The sequence below is a fragment of the Poecilia mexicana genome, unplaced genomic scaffold (assembly GCF_051168715.1).
Source record: "Poecilia mexicana isolate PSO_F unplaced genomic scaffold, ASM5116871v1 scaffold_22, whole genome shotgun sequence".
NCBI lineage: Eukaryota > Metazoa > Chordata > Actinopteri > Cyprinodontiformes > Poeciliidae > Poecilia > Poecilia mexicana.
Window position 1 is genome coordinate 21,531,465 of NW_028263391.1, and position 14,329 is coordinate 21,545,793.

Here is a 14,329-nt window from a genome sequence, read left to right on the forward strand (position 1 = left end):
ACAAAGTACTTGACAAGATTTTGTGTTTTTGCACTCAACTTATTCTATTTCTGGGTTCAAGATAAACTAAACTGGACAAAAGGGAAAATATGATATATATATATATATATATATATATATATAAACATTTTCACCAGTTGGGGGAAACTCAAAATCATTTCTTAATTTTTATGATAAATATTGTTTTTTTGTTGTTATTTTGATCATGTGAAAATAAAAAGACATGAAGACATTTTCAAGTTTCGTTTGTTTTCAGTCAGATGTTAGGTATTTAATGGGAATAAATCTGCAGCTTCAGGTGTTATGTGGTAAAACAGGTTCTGTTGCATACATCTGGAGGAAGTTAAAAGATTTTACTGAGAACGAAGCTCCAACCATCAGTCACACACACCAGCAGAGACGCTCACACTAAAATCCACTCAACTCCGTCCCGATAATGTTTGGCTCTGATGTGAAGCAGAAACCTGTCTGAGACTGAAGGAGCAGATTGTTTCATGTAACACTGAGCAGTAAGAAACCTGCAGGGTGTTTGCCAGGCGGAAGAAGTGCATTAAAGAGGAAAAAGGTTCAGTTCAGTGTCGGTGCAAAAAGTCAGGCAATTACAGTGCAACGGTCTCTTCCTTCCTCTGCAGGAGCAAACCTTAGAAGCCAAAAAACAACATTTGCTTGTTTCTGTTGCTCCTGTTTTTTGTTTGAAAAAAGACACATACAACATTTCATCAAAAAAAAAAAAAAAAAAAAAAAAAAGCTAAAACTATTTCAAATATCCATTCAGTTTCCACAGAACTGTGCCATGTCTCTTGGTATAGATTCACCCACTCAGGACGACAAAAGGAGAAAAACTCAAGGAGAAACGACTGGCAGAGGGAGATTTGGCTTAAAATCAATAAATAAAAAGAAAAATGTTTCCTTTTCAGCTTGAACACTGCAAAAACACAAAATCTCTGGTCCAATTTCTAGAACAAATATTTAAGTTTGCTAGAAATAATAAAATTAAGTTTTAAGTAACTTTGCAACACAATATATGAGTTTGCTTTAAGTAAATTATTCTTAAATATTGATGGAGAAATTCTAGTTTCACTGACAAATTATTTCATTTATAACAAGACATTTTCCCCGAGTTATAAGTGAAATAATCTGACAGTGGAACTAGTTCTTTTTCATTAATATTAAGGAATTACTGACTTAATTCAAAATCCTATATTTTGCTGAAAAGTTACTTATGGGTTGGTTTTACCTTATGTCAAGCAAACTAAAATATTTGGATTAGAAACTGGACTAAAAATATTTGGTAAGATTTTGTGTTTTTGCCATGTTGGTCAAATATGTTTAGATTACGATGCAGAAAATCCTTAATTCAGTTCCCAATTGGCTGAAACCTGATTTGTTGTGTTGTGATGATGTTACTGATATCTCTAATTAAACTTACAGTTTCTTACATTTCTTAAACGTTTTCACATTGAATCACTTTACATCAACAAACTTTCATGGTTTTTCAGGGATTTTATGTGATAGACCAACAACAAAGTGCCTAATTTTGTTTTTTTTGTTGTTTTTTTTACAACTAAAAATCTAACCAGGGTGTTTCCAATTAGCATGAATACATTTAAATGTAGAAAAGAAATAAGATATCATTCCTGTGGTAAAACATGGTGGTGGCAGCATGATGCCATGGAAGGATGGATGGAAATAAAAAACAGCAATACTGGGAAAAAAATTGCTAAGGCGACAGAGTCGCTTACATCATACTCATGTGTCAGAATGGCCTAGTCAAAGTCCAGACTTTAATCTCAATGAAAATTTGTGGCAATACCTGAATATCTGTTATTTTACATAATGTGACTGAGTTTGAGCCATCTTGAAATAAAACTGTAAGCAAAAACATTCAGATTTCTGTAAATATTATTAGGCGATTATTTTAGTTATCGATTAATCTATCAATTATTCTGACGATGAATTGATTAATGGGATAAAAACATCAGCAAATTCTGCATATTTTACATGTAGGCCTTTTTATGTAATATTAGAAATACATAAAAATGTTAAGTTGATACTTAAGAAAATGAACATTTTATTGGGTAAAATGCAGTAACATGATTATTAGTGCCAAATGATGCATCTGTATATATATATATATAAAAAATTAAAATCTTAAAAACATGTGGAAGTGCAGTTAATCTGTTGATTATTTTTAGATTATATAAATTATAATTAGATTGTAAAAGGTGCTTTTAAAAAGTCCTTAACTAAAAGGTATGCAAAATGTATTTATCTTTTGCACAATTTTGTCTTAGCTACAGCTTTGAATATGTCATTTTTTCAGCAAACAGCAATTAATAATTAACTGAGTACTAAATTAGCTGACAATTAGTTCAATAATTAATTTATTATGATTAATCGTTTCAACCATTTCATAGTTATGCACGACTTTTTGTTAGTCTGTCTCATAAAAATTAAGTGAAAAACATCAGTTTGTGGTTGTCGTGTGGAAAAGTTCGATACTTTTGCAAGCCGTTGCCAGGCGTTCTTCTTGATATGTTAAGTGGGAAAGAGTCTTGCTTCATTAGTGCTTTCCTGAGTTGTTAAATACAAAATAAAATTTTAAAGAGTTACAAAAACAATCCCAACATTTCAGTTTTTTTTTGGCTCTCCGGCTCCGTTCGGTTCTGTCTGGCAGCGAACAAACCTCCTGAGAGCAGAACCGGGTCATCCACGCTGAGGAAGTGCAGTCAGAAAGTCGGAGCCTTTGGTTCTGTTGGACTGTTTGTTTTGTTCATGTAGTGTGACTAAAAAAAAAACGGATAAAAGGAAAAGTTCTGCATTTCAACCACTTCCCATCACTCACATCCACTTCTTATTTGGAGTCTTTTTTTTTTTTTTTTTTTTAAGTTTGGTTCGTTTTAGTGCAGTTCTGTTCAGTTCTGCTGTTCAGACTATCCTCCACTGCAGGACGCTCATGTCCTTCCCACCGGTCGACACCAGGTAGCTGTCGTCATGAAGGAAGCTCACATTTGTCACGTGGCTGCTGTGGCCCCGGTAAACATGACTTGGAGCCTGGAAGGGATAAAAAACAACATTTCTTCATACAATTCTGAATAAAACAAAAGGAAATGGTCACATTGGTAGCCAGTGCCGGTTCTGTAATGCCCTCCTGCCTCCAATAATAACTAAATACAGCTTCTACCCCAACCTATGACGACCATTGTTCAAGGTAAAATTCATATTTTGTACATTTTTATTCTTCTATTTTGGTCTCAACTGCTTCTAAAATCAGCCCAAGCATTCAAACGAAAAAACCCCCCCAGCTGTTATCGTTGGTTAGTGTCTGTAAAATGAGCCGTTAAGCTGTAGTCAAGGGGCGGTGCCCCGCTACCTAGCAACCCCAGTGGAATTCCATCCGCTACCTAGCAACCCCAGTGGAATTCCATCCGTTACCTAGCAACCCCAGTGGAATTCCATCCGTTACCTCGCAACCCCAGTGGAATCAAATGAGGGTAGATTCTTCAAAAAAAAAAAAAAAGCATGAAATAATTTAATCTAGTCTGACTTGGAAGATAAGTATTAGAGACCGACTTCAGAATCTAATGTTGCCCCTCATGCTATGCTGCCCTTGGCAGAGAGCCACATCACGAACCGCCACCGTTTGTAGCCCGTGTAGCTTCATACCCTGAACTGTGAACATGGGTATGAGAAAAGATGGACCTTCCCGAAATCATCTCCAGTAACCAGGAGGCTCTTGTCGTTGGATGCACACGCTGCGTTGATGTCGGTGCCGTCTGAGCCGTCGGGCCACAACCCTGAGGAGAAAAGAGCAGCAGAAACACTTTACCAGTCAGAATTTTAACAAAAACAAACATTCACTGGGTTCTTTGTTTAAATCAGCCAATCAAAAGCAAGCCAGCATGAGGAAAAAAGAGGATTTAAGGGATTTTGATGTGCTTGGTAAAAGTGCTTAAAATGTATTAATTTTTTTATTTAATTAGTGAGTTGTGATTGTCAATTATATTTTTGTTACATATTCTCTTTCAATTCACATTCATACTTTATAAATATGTTTTTATTTCTTTTAATGTGACTATTGTGCAAATTTATGATCAACGAATGAAGGATTGTGTTAATTATTTCTTTCTATATAATTTTGGTGGAGAGTCAATATGTTGTTTGACTCTTCTTGCACTATCATTATTTTTTTTCTTAATATATTCAATCTGTATTTTAATTAAAATAAAATAACTAATAAACTTGAATTCACAAAGGTTAAATCAACAAAAACAGATTGGAAAAACCTTTTAGTCAGAATTTTGTGTAAAAAAACCCACAAATGCAGTCATCCGTCCTGACATATCAATAATTCAACCTTGTGGCGGAAGTATAATAGTGTCAATACGGACCAAAATCTCTCAGAAATTTTTCAGACACTGCTGAATTGATAAAATTAAGAATTAAAGTGCTTTAGAAAACAGAACAGAGTCAAACCCACTACTGGAAATGTGTACCTAAAAAAGTGGCCAGTGAATGCACATGGGTCAAGTGAGAGAGCAGGAGGCGGCAGCGTCTTACCAAACACCTGAAAGCCCAGAGTGCAGGTGTGAGTGAACCACTGGATGTCTCTGGTGGTCTCCACACTGACGACCTGCTTACACACCGACGGGATCCCTGTGGGGACAAAAGACGTCCTACATCAGCAACAGGGCTGCGAACTCTGCAGCAATCAGCAACATTTTGAATGTTTTGAATAGTAAAAAAATTGAGATTTCTTTTTTAACTCTTTAATTTTTTTACATATTTTATCTTTGTGGTTCAGAACAGAAATGAATTAACTCAACTTCTTCCAATTATTAATGGGGACCTATTATACAAAATTCGTATTTTTAAAGTTTTTGTACTTCCATTTGAGTCTCAACTGGTTCTAAAAACACCCCACACGCTTAAAAAAATGACCTCAGCTGATTTTTGGCAATAACTTAATGTTTTTTCATGTCTGGAAATGAGCCATTTCAAAAACCTCAAGATTGCTGAGTCACATTGCATGGGCACTGTGCCGTTACCTAGCAACCCGAGAAGCCCAGCCCTGTTACCTAGCAACCCAAGAAACCCAGCCTCGTTACCTAGCAACCCAAGGAATTCCAGACCATTTGGTCAGCTGGTTTTACTGCTCAATTCAGTGGAAAAGACAAGTGTTTTGTTGTCAACACACAATTCAGTCAACAACAAAACACTTGATTCATTCTTGTTGGTTGTGTAGAAAATCTTACCAAAAATTGTTAGTCTAATTTCTAGTGCAAATATCTCATTACATTTGAAATAAGACAGAACTAACTTATAAGTTCCTATTCATTGCTGAAAAGTTATTTGTAAAATAGTGTTGTCTCATTTCAAGTATATTAAGTTATTCAAACTACAACCTAGATGAAAAATACTTAAAATGTTCAGTTTTTTAAATGAATGATTATATAATTATGCATATGTTTGCAGCCATTTTTACTTCTGAGTGTAAATGTGGAGTTGGGGGGGGTGTGGCCAGCAGCAGCTTATTTGGATTTAAAGTGAAGGAGACGGTAAAACAGCTAGAAAAACTTCATTATAAGGATGATTTTTGTGCAAAAAATGTAATAACCTTATCCTAACCTGTTCAACGAAGCATGGTAGGTCACCTTTAATAAGGTGACCTACCATGCTTAATAACGGCAGTAACATTCTGCATTGTTTTAACATGAACCTTGTAACAGTTTGACCAAAATCTCTGAGGAATGCTGGTGTTATGAAACACGTTTGGCAACTGGAATGTCAGTGATGGCATTTAAAAAATGAGCTCAAAGGTCACAGCTGAGGAGTCTGGTTCCACTACAGTACGCTTTATTTAACCGGCCTTACTTACAGTAGAGAATCTCATAGTCGCCTGAATTTGAGACCAGATACTGGGAGTCCACAGACCAGTCCAAATGGGTGATGAAACTGGAGTGACCCTGGCGAGGGATTAAAGGAATTAAAGTTAGAAAAACGACTCAGAGAGGAGAAGGTGAGGAAGGAGGTGTGAAGGAGACGGAGCTGACCGAACACTTCCCAACCCGACTGTACTTCCTGCCATTTTCTGCCACGGCGTAGATGTAAATGTAGTTGTCATGGGAACCGATAGCCAGGAAGTTGCCGTCTAGAGGAAACGGACCAGTTACGTCGTTTAGGATGTGAAGTTATGGGAATAAGCATAAACCAAACAAATTAAAGTCCTCTCAGCGTAAAAACTGTATTTTTTCTTTCACTTGTCTAAATGAGGCAAGTTAAACATATTACTGCAGGTAAAGCAGAGAAACCAGCACACCTGGGCCGTAGCGCATCACCGACAGCTGCTCGTTCCCGTCTGTGTGAACCGTAACTAAATCCTTCGAGTCGGTGTCCAGAACCAGCCACCTGCAGGATCAGAGACACACCAAGCTTCCTGTCAGCGTCACTTAAACCTGTCTCTGTAATAAAACTATTAATCTAATGATTAATTAAAACAGGCTCATCTTTCTAGAGAGTGGATGAATGGTGAATTCTGTTTACAGAGACTTCAGTATTTTATTTGTTGTTTTATTTATTTATTCTGGATATTTAAAATGTCTTCCACTTCAAGTTTTAAGCGTTTGTCAGAAATTAAAGTGAGTGTTCTTGAATTACTAAGCAATTAACATCATATTACCTTAAAATGGTCTCAAAACAACAATATTATAGTTTATCTCAATAATTTCTGGAACAATTCATTGTCAAACAAGATTTGTTATTGTATTGTTGTTATTGACCTTTATTTGTAGAGTTTGTCTCATTGAGAGACCAGTTTACATGTGTACCTGCCAGTCTGGGTTCCCACGGCAACCACGGCTCCTGATGGGTGGAAACCTGCTGACTGGGCTGTATCCTGTGAAAACAACAATGAAAAAAGAAAATTAGGATTTTCTCTCCATCTAATATTTCCATCAGTGATGAGACATAGCAAAGTACAAACTTTGAAACAAGAGAACTAACTTACAAGTAACTTTTCAGTAAGATACACAAGATTTTTTAAAATCAATAATTCTTGAATATTGTTAAAAAGTACTAGTTCCACTGGCAGATTATTTTCTCATAACAAAACAGTTTTCCATTTTGTAAGTGAAATGATCTGCCAGTGGAATTAGTACTTCTTCTCAATATTCAAGGATTGTTGATTTTAAACTAGCTAGTATATTTTATGTATTAAGATATTTGCAGTAGAAACTAGACCAAAAATACTTGATAAGATTGTGTGTTTTTGTAGTGTACAGCTTTTATCACGTTCACCAATTTATGTAAATAAAAATCTGCTCATGTTGACCCTGAATTCTTGGAGTAAAAAAAGGAAATCAACCTGCAGCCTAAGGATCACATAAAACAAAAATGAATAGTAAACGGGACAAAGAAAGAAAATAAATAGGCTTATTTCTGATTTATTTTTTGTAAAAAAAACATTTCTATAGAGGTTTCAGTATAATGTTTTTCCCATATTACAATTTTAAGTTAGTAGTTAATGAACTGTTTATGCTGTGTAATTCCCCTAAAGGGCCCCAGGGGGCAGTGTTGACTAATCCTACCTCCAAGGTTTTGGTCCAGATCAGCTGATGAGTGCTGGAGTCCCACAGACAGACCTGCCTGTCGTAGCCGCAGGTCAGGAACTGGGGCTTCCAGGGATGAACCGCCAGACCCCACAGCTCGTCAGTGTGACCCTGCAGAGGAGACTTTATTAATTATTCACCCAGTCATAACGAGTGAATATGATACCAAACAAAAGCAAAACAACTCCTCCAGTGGATATCTGAGCACATTTACCTGAGTGATGGGTATGAATTCTCCATCCAAGGTGCCCTGCAGAACAAAGTTCTTGGTGGTGCCGATGAGGACGGTCTCCCCTCTGCCCTCTGCTATGGTTCTGATTGGACCGAAAAACTCAAGAACCTGCAGAATGAAAATAAAGCTGTTGTTTACCGGGAAGCCAACACTGACAAAATAAACAATCTTTCTTCATAATGAAGGTTTATCAAGATAAATAAATGTCAAAAGTAGTTTTAAAGTTGACGTCAATGATTTTCTTAAAATGTTTTGAATTTCTTCAGACCTGGTTAATCTTTTAGCACAATCAGGCTGAATAAAATTTAAAATTAAGAAAATGTGGTGAATTACAGTCAATTAGGTTTTTATGATTTAAGAACTGTGTGTCATTTTTATATTCAAATCTGTTAAGGGGGTGAATATTATCTGTTGTATCAGTCAACAAAACACTCATCTTTTCCAGCAGCCATTGTACAGCCAATTTGAAGTACAAAAACAAGCAAGATGAACCTTAAATATTGATGCTAGGCACTTGCAGCACTTCCTTGATATGCTATGGAGTTCCACCATCATGACTCATAATAAAAAAAAAACTAAATTACTAATTACTAATAATTAAAATGACAAATTATTTGTATTATTCAAAGAGGATGTCAGGTTTTGCTTCTTTACCTCCACTGTTTGGATCTGCTGGTAGCTGCTGTCCCATGAAATGAGCCTGCGGTCCTTCCCTCCGGACACTAGGGCGCCGTTTCTCAGCATGCACACTGCGAAGATGCTGCCCTCGTGAGCTCCCTGGATGACGCGGCTGATGCGATTAGTGCCTGCACAACAGAGACGGGAAGAGACAGATGAGCAGGATCTCAGGCCAGGCAGGCAGACAAGAACGGTGATCAATAGATTAAACTGAGATGGAGATGGTGAATCGCTTTCCCCATTAAATCTCTGCTCACAAGATCAAGCTTTGATCTATTCTCAAAGTGACCTGACTTTAACCTCCTGGCTGCTTCACTGGAGCTTGTGACTGGAAACATTTGGATTGTTTTATTCCCTTCTCAGCTCCGGCTCACACATTTGATCATGTTCACTGCAAAAACACAAAATCTCACCTAGTATTTTTGTCTAGTTTCTAGTAGCTACAAACATTTTAACACACTTGAAATAAGACAAGACTACCTTGCAATATTGAGGAATTCTTGATTTTAAACAAGCTCTTTTTTGCTGAAAAGTTGCTTGTAAGTTTGTTACGTCTTATTTTAAGTGTACGAAGATATTTGCGCTACAAACTAGACAAAGATACTTGGTAAGATTTTGTGCTTTTGCAGTGTTGTTTCTTAATTCCCTGCAAATCTCCGTACCTTTTCCCCACACCAGGATGTTTCCACTGGAGTCTCCTGTGATAGCGTCGCCATTTTCAGCAAAGGTCACACACAGAACGAACTTGGGCTTCTCCTGTTTCTGTAACACAACACAAGGATTCACCGATTTCTTCCACTACATAAGAATTTACATGATAATACAGATTTTCTTTCATTAAATCACATATGCAACGTCTGAACTTCAACACATTTTATTTTCTCCAAATAAGTCTGAAAAAGTTTTTAAAAATTGATAAGTCAATGACATGCAAGTATGAATGCACTGTAGCAGTTATAGTTATGGATATAGAAAATACTAACTAAGAAAGAGCGTTAAAACCCAGTTAAAGTGAATAGTAATGTTTTGGATGATGCTATAGAGGGGTGGGTGTAAAAATAAGATCATACTTCTTTGATAAAATCTAAGTGAAACTGATGCATTTTTTGCCTAATGTGAGACATTTCTCTTACCTCAAACAGCCCCTGCTTTTTGACCAGCATGCCTTTCTCCAGAGTCCAGAAATAGAGATGAGACTTGCCACAAGTCACAACAATGTTGCTGTCAGTCGGGTGAAAGTCTGCAGCAAACACCGACTCATTGGAGCACTGAGCAGACCCACAAAAAGAAAGAAACAAGTCCAGTTCAGAAGGACAAACACCAGAACACTCAGTACCAGAAGACGCTGCTACCTTTGCTTCAGCGAGCCTCTCCTCTCTCTGCCAGTCCCACACAGACAGGACGTGGTCGTTGGAGTCATCCACAACGCAAAGCGTGTTTCCTCCATTCTGATTTCCAGAAAAAAAAAAACATATTATGTGTTTATTTGGCTTCACAGGAAGAGAGCTAAAAGCTAACTCCTAGCAGAGCTGGAGAGGCGCTAAAGGGCGCTAGCTAGCGTCTCTTACCGACTTGGAGAAAGCCAGGCAGACGAGCGCTCGGTCGAAGAAGCCTGTGCCCAGAACGTGGAGCGTGTTGAGGCTGACAGAGTCCCACACGCGGACGTGAGGAGCCAGCTGCTGCCAGAAAAACAAACACCAAGTCAGGAAACAATAACCCCTTCATTTAGCTTGGTGGATATGAATTACTCTGGAAAAATGTCCAATGATAAACATCAAAAGTCTTGAAAAATTTACAAAAGACCAATAAAAGAAACACATTTTCTTTTTGCAATAGACTATAAGAGGCTGGACGCCACATTCGTTCACACACACCTCAAATTTGACCTTTGACCTACAAAAGTTCTCAGTTTTTATAAGTCACTTCAAATGACTTCATTGGACTTTAGATTTAGCCAAAACAACCTAAGTCCAACCCTTAGGGAATCAATTTTACAATAAATTATGACAATAATTATTGCGATAAACAATAATATTTTTGTTTTGAGACTTTTTCAAGTAATATACTGATAATTGCATAATAATGCAACTTCACCTTCTCAAAGACAAAAATATTAAATTTTTATTTAACATTCCACTGAAGACTCAAAATGGAAGATATTTTAAATATCCTAAACAAAACACACAAAAAAAAACAATAAATAAGATGGAAATAAAAAACACAACCAAAACCATAAATATTAATCAGAATGGAAATTATGGAGCTCCTTTCAATTTATTGTGTGATTAATTTCAACAGGTGTAGAAGTTGTGAGGCTCTACGTTATTTTAATTTAACGTACTTAATGTTGCTTCAGTAAAGCATGAATGGGAAGAATCAATAAAAGTTGACTTACTTTTCCGTCTGAGGAGGTTCCTGCCACCTGCCCAGTCGCAATCGTGATTTTATCAGGGTGGACCGCCAAACTGAAGACGACAGGAAAAACATCAAATAGTCTCTGAAAATAATCAGCCTGGTTGGGAAAACTGACATTCCTGATCAGAGTGGAGGAAATGAGATTAATTAAAATAGATTTTTCTTAGACGTTTTAAATAAATCCTGGTTTTAATGATGGACAGGAAGCGGAAAGTCCAGTGTGTTTCTCACCACTTGATGTCGTCCGTGTGTCCTGTGTAGTGTCTCTGCAGCTGTTCGTCCACGTTGAACAAGACGACCACGGAGGCGATGAAATACACCGTCTCTCCCGTAGGAAGCAGGTACAGGTTGGAGCGGCAGTCTCTGCCGCGGTAACCGTAGCTGGGTCAAAGGTCAAGGAAACCAAGTGGATGGAAATGGATTTGGCACAAGAACAATTTGTCAAAGAAGTTTAAGGTGTTTTAAGTGAAGTAAACATAAAAAAAAACCTTCTAGTCTAATCAGTCACATAAATTCTCAATAATATACATTGAAATTTGTGAATATGCCCTTAAAAAACATGGTTGGTTGTGCTTTCCTCCTCACATTTTTTGCCTTTTGGCTTTTTTCTATTCCTGCAGGGCTGAACAGCACGTCTCATTCACTCCCGACAAGAAAGAATAAGCAAAGATGGCCACAGATGACGAGAAAACAGAAAAGAAAATAGCACAAGAGGAGCTGCTGACTGCTTGTGCCGTCGGCTTGTCAGCTGTGTGCCGGTTATTCCTGACTCCAGGCTGCAGGACGACGAAAACAGATCGACTCTGACAAGCCGGGGAAACATTTACAGACTCTTCTTTCTCCAGAATAATAGGCTGAATTTATTATGCACACACAATTACTCAGCTGAACACTGAAAAAACACAAAAACTTAAATACTTTTGGTCTAGTTTCAAGCGCAAATATCTCAGTGCACTAGAAATAAAATAAAACTAACTTAGAAGCAACTTTTCAGCTTGTAAGTTATATAATTCCTTAATCTTAATTAAAAGTACCAGTTCCACTGGAAGATTATTTAACTTATAACAATAAATTTTTCCCATATCCAATATTAAGAAATTGACTTAAAAAAGCTCCTATTTTATGCTGAAAAGTTACTTGTAAGTTAATACACTTTAAAAAAGACAAAACTAAGACATTTCTACTAGAAACTAGACCAAAAATACTTGATAAGATTTGGTGTTTTTGCAGTGTATGGTGTATTGTGATCAAATAAAAGTGTAATTGAGCTATGTCTGTATTTACTTTAAAAAGGAAACATTTTCAGTAAATTTAGCATTGTTTTTCTGAGTCGGATTGGTATCAGCCAACAATACTAAACCTCAGATATTGGCATCAGAAGAAAACAAATGTAGATCGGTGCATCCCCAATTAGCAATAGAAAATAGATCAAAAATACTTGGTAATATTTCATGTTTTTGCTGTGAATGTTTCATTTAATCTTTCATTTCTGCAGAAAACTCCCGGCAGCAGCGTCAGGATACACCCAGTCCAGTTTGAGCTTGTTGCTGGGCAGCTCGCCTCGGGCCTCCAGGCTGTAGCTGTCCACTTGGTCCTTAGGCATGAACATGGTGACGGGGCGACCCTTCAAGAACATCTTCACATAACCTTCCTCTAGGAAAGGCAACAGAAAAGCCTCATTAAACAATGAGTTTATACACAAACAGATCAGAATAATTAACTTGGGAAAAGTTAGGGAACAAAAGAAGTGCTGGTGAGTTATGAGTGAGATCGGTTAAACAGAGTGATGCAATTGGGTGTGAAGGTGGAGTTTATTTATGGTTTTATTGAGAACAGATAATTAAAAACAGAAAAATTACAAAAACACAAACAAATGTCTTAAACTAGCTTTTATTGGTCATTTCAAATACATCTGTGTGAAAACAAGGGGCCAAAAATGAACAGCAGATGCTTTTAAAACACACAGCAGAGATTCAAAACAAAATGCGGAGATAAGCAAAACGAAGTGTAAAATGTACCAAAACCTTCAGTAGAGAGGATATTAGCCTAAATTAAAACTTTTTATAGATTAATCCGATTAATCGTGAACAAAATAAGCGCAAATTAGTTTAAATAATAGTCAACTAGTTTAATCATTAACTGAAGCATACAGATTCAAAAACAAACAACATATTCAGAGCATTTAAGATAAAAACCTAATTTGTCTGTAAATATGTCTTATCCAAAAAGTGGTGTAGTTTTTGCTTCACCTGGTTCAAACACACTAAACAAGTGCTGTATTATTGCTTTATAGGCAATCTTTTTTAAAAAGGAATTGATTAGGGTAATTTTGTTTGCATATTTTAATGCATTTTTAATGTTGCATAAAAGTTAAGTGAAAAATCTAGAATGTGGCTATTTTTAAAAATCCTATTAACTGATTAATCGTCAAAATAATCAAATATTCTGACAATTAATTGTTGAAATAATCAACTATCCAAGCGGTTAATTATCAGAATAATTGAATATTCTGACTATTATTTGATTAATCATCAAATATTTGATTAATCGTCAGAATAAGCGAATAATCTGACGATTAATCATTAGAATATTCAATTAATCATCAGAATAAATCAATGACAAAAACAACTGTTCGCTGCAGCTGTAATTTTTTCCAACTATAGATAACTTAAGAAGGTCAGATCTAAATTAAGTCATGAATTAGCCTGTTTAACCTAAAACAGTAATATTTCAAATGCTGAGTGTTGATGTTTTGCGCTAGTAAATCTGAAAGTACTGGCTGGGAACTACAGAGCAGAGGAGGCAGAGATGGAGAGATGGTGAAAAGAAGGTGGAGAAAGTTGGATGTTAGATGATTGAAATTCCTTTTTATGACACAGTTAGGGAGAGTAAAGTAAAGAACAAACTAAGCTACTAAAACAAGGAAAGAAAGGAAACTGATTATAAATCACCAATATTTTTAACATACAGTAAAATACTTAACTGGAGCAGCTTGTTTTTTGTTTGAAAGTGTTTACAAAACACAGAGTTTTATCTCATAAAAGCTTAATCTTTCAGTCTGATTATGTAAATACTATCTCAACTATTAAATGCTTGATGTTTTGAGTAGCTTTTTCACCAAATACATTTTTACTCTTACTTGAGTGATTTCTTAGATGGCTAATTTTTACTTTTACTTGAGTAAAAATATGTTTTTGCAGTGGAACTCTCTTTGTCTACTCCATCCACTTTTGGTTTTAATCCCTCTGAAAGAAAACTGCATGTTTCAGGAAATTACTCTCTGCTTTTTTCTTCTTTTTTTTTGGCACATTTACAAAACAAAAGGCTGAAAACTCAGAAAAGATTCAATAGAAACTGTGTCAGTGTGCAAATACTCATTCCAAGTGCAGGGAGACTG

At 36.3% G+C, this 14,329-nt stretch overlaps 1 protein-coding gene across 5 annotated transcripts in view; it reads right to left on the minus strand.

Annotated features, from left to right (window-relative positions):
- Positions 1 to 232: 232 nt before the first annotated feature.
- The window catches only part of eml1 (EMAP like 1), a 46,408-nt gene continuing 32,311 nt past the window's right edge, over positions 233 to 14,329 (minus strand). For 4 of the 5 annotated variants that reach the window (XM_088002478.1, XM_088002481.1, XM_088002480.1 and 1 more), the window contains 17 exons: positions 12,456 to 12,585; positions 11,164 to 11,313; positions 10,913 to 10,982; positions 10,086 to 10,196; positions 9,870 to 9,965; positions 9,651 to 9,785; positions 9,180 to 9,279; positions 8,494 to 8,645; positions 7,822 to 7,947; positions 7,587 to 7,718; positions 6,828 to 6,895; positions 6,320 to 6,408; positions 6,054 to 6,151; positions 5,879 to 5,966; positions 4,561 to 4,656; positions 3,667 to 3,797; positions 233 to 3,054 (listed from right to left, as the gene is read on the minus strand). In XM_088002478.1, the coding sequence (XP_087858604.1) occupies positions 2,929 to 3,054; positions 3,667 to 3,797; positions 4,561 to 4,656; positions 5,879 to 5,966; positions 6,054 to 6,151; positions 6,320 to 6,408; positions 6,828 to 6,895; positions 7,587 to 7,718; positions 7,822 to 7,947; positions 8,494 to 8,645; positions 9,180 to 9,279; positions 9,651 to 9,785; positions 9,870 to 9,965; positions 10,086 to 10,196; positions 10,913 to 10,982; positions 11,164 to 11,313; positions 12,456 to 12,585 (1,898 nt within the window). In that variant the 3' untranslated portion in view covers positions 233 to 2,928. The remainder of the gene's footprint in view (positions 3,055 to 3,666; positions 3,798 to 4,560; positions 4,657 to 5,878; positions 5,967 to 6,053; positions 6,152 to 6,319; positions 6,409 to 6,827; positions 6,896 to 7,586; positions 7,719 to 7,821; positions 7,948 to 8,493; positions 8,646 to 9,179; positions 9,280 to 9,650; positions 9,786 to 9,869; positions 9,966 to 10,085; positions 10,197 to 10,912; positions 10,983 to 11,163; positions 11,314 to 12,455; positions 12,586 to 14,329) is intronic. The other variant, XM_088002479.1, reaches the window with a different exon arrangement.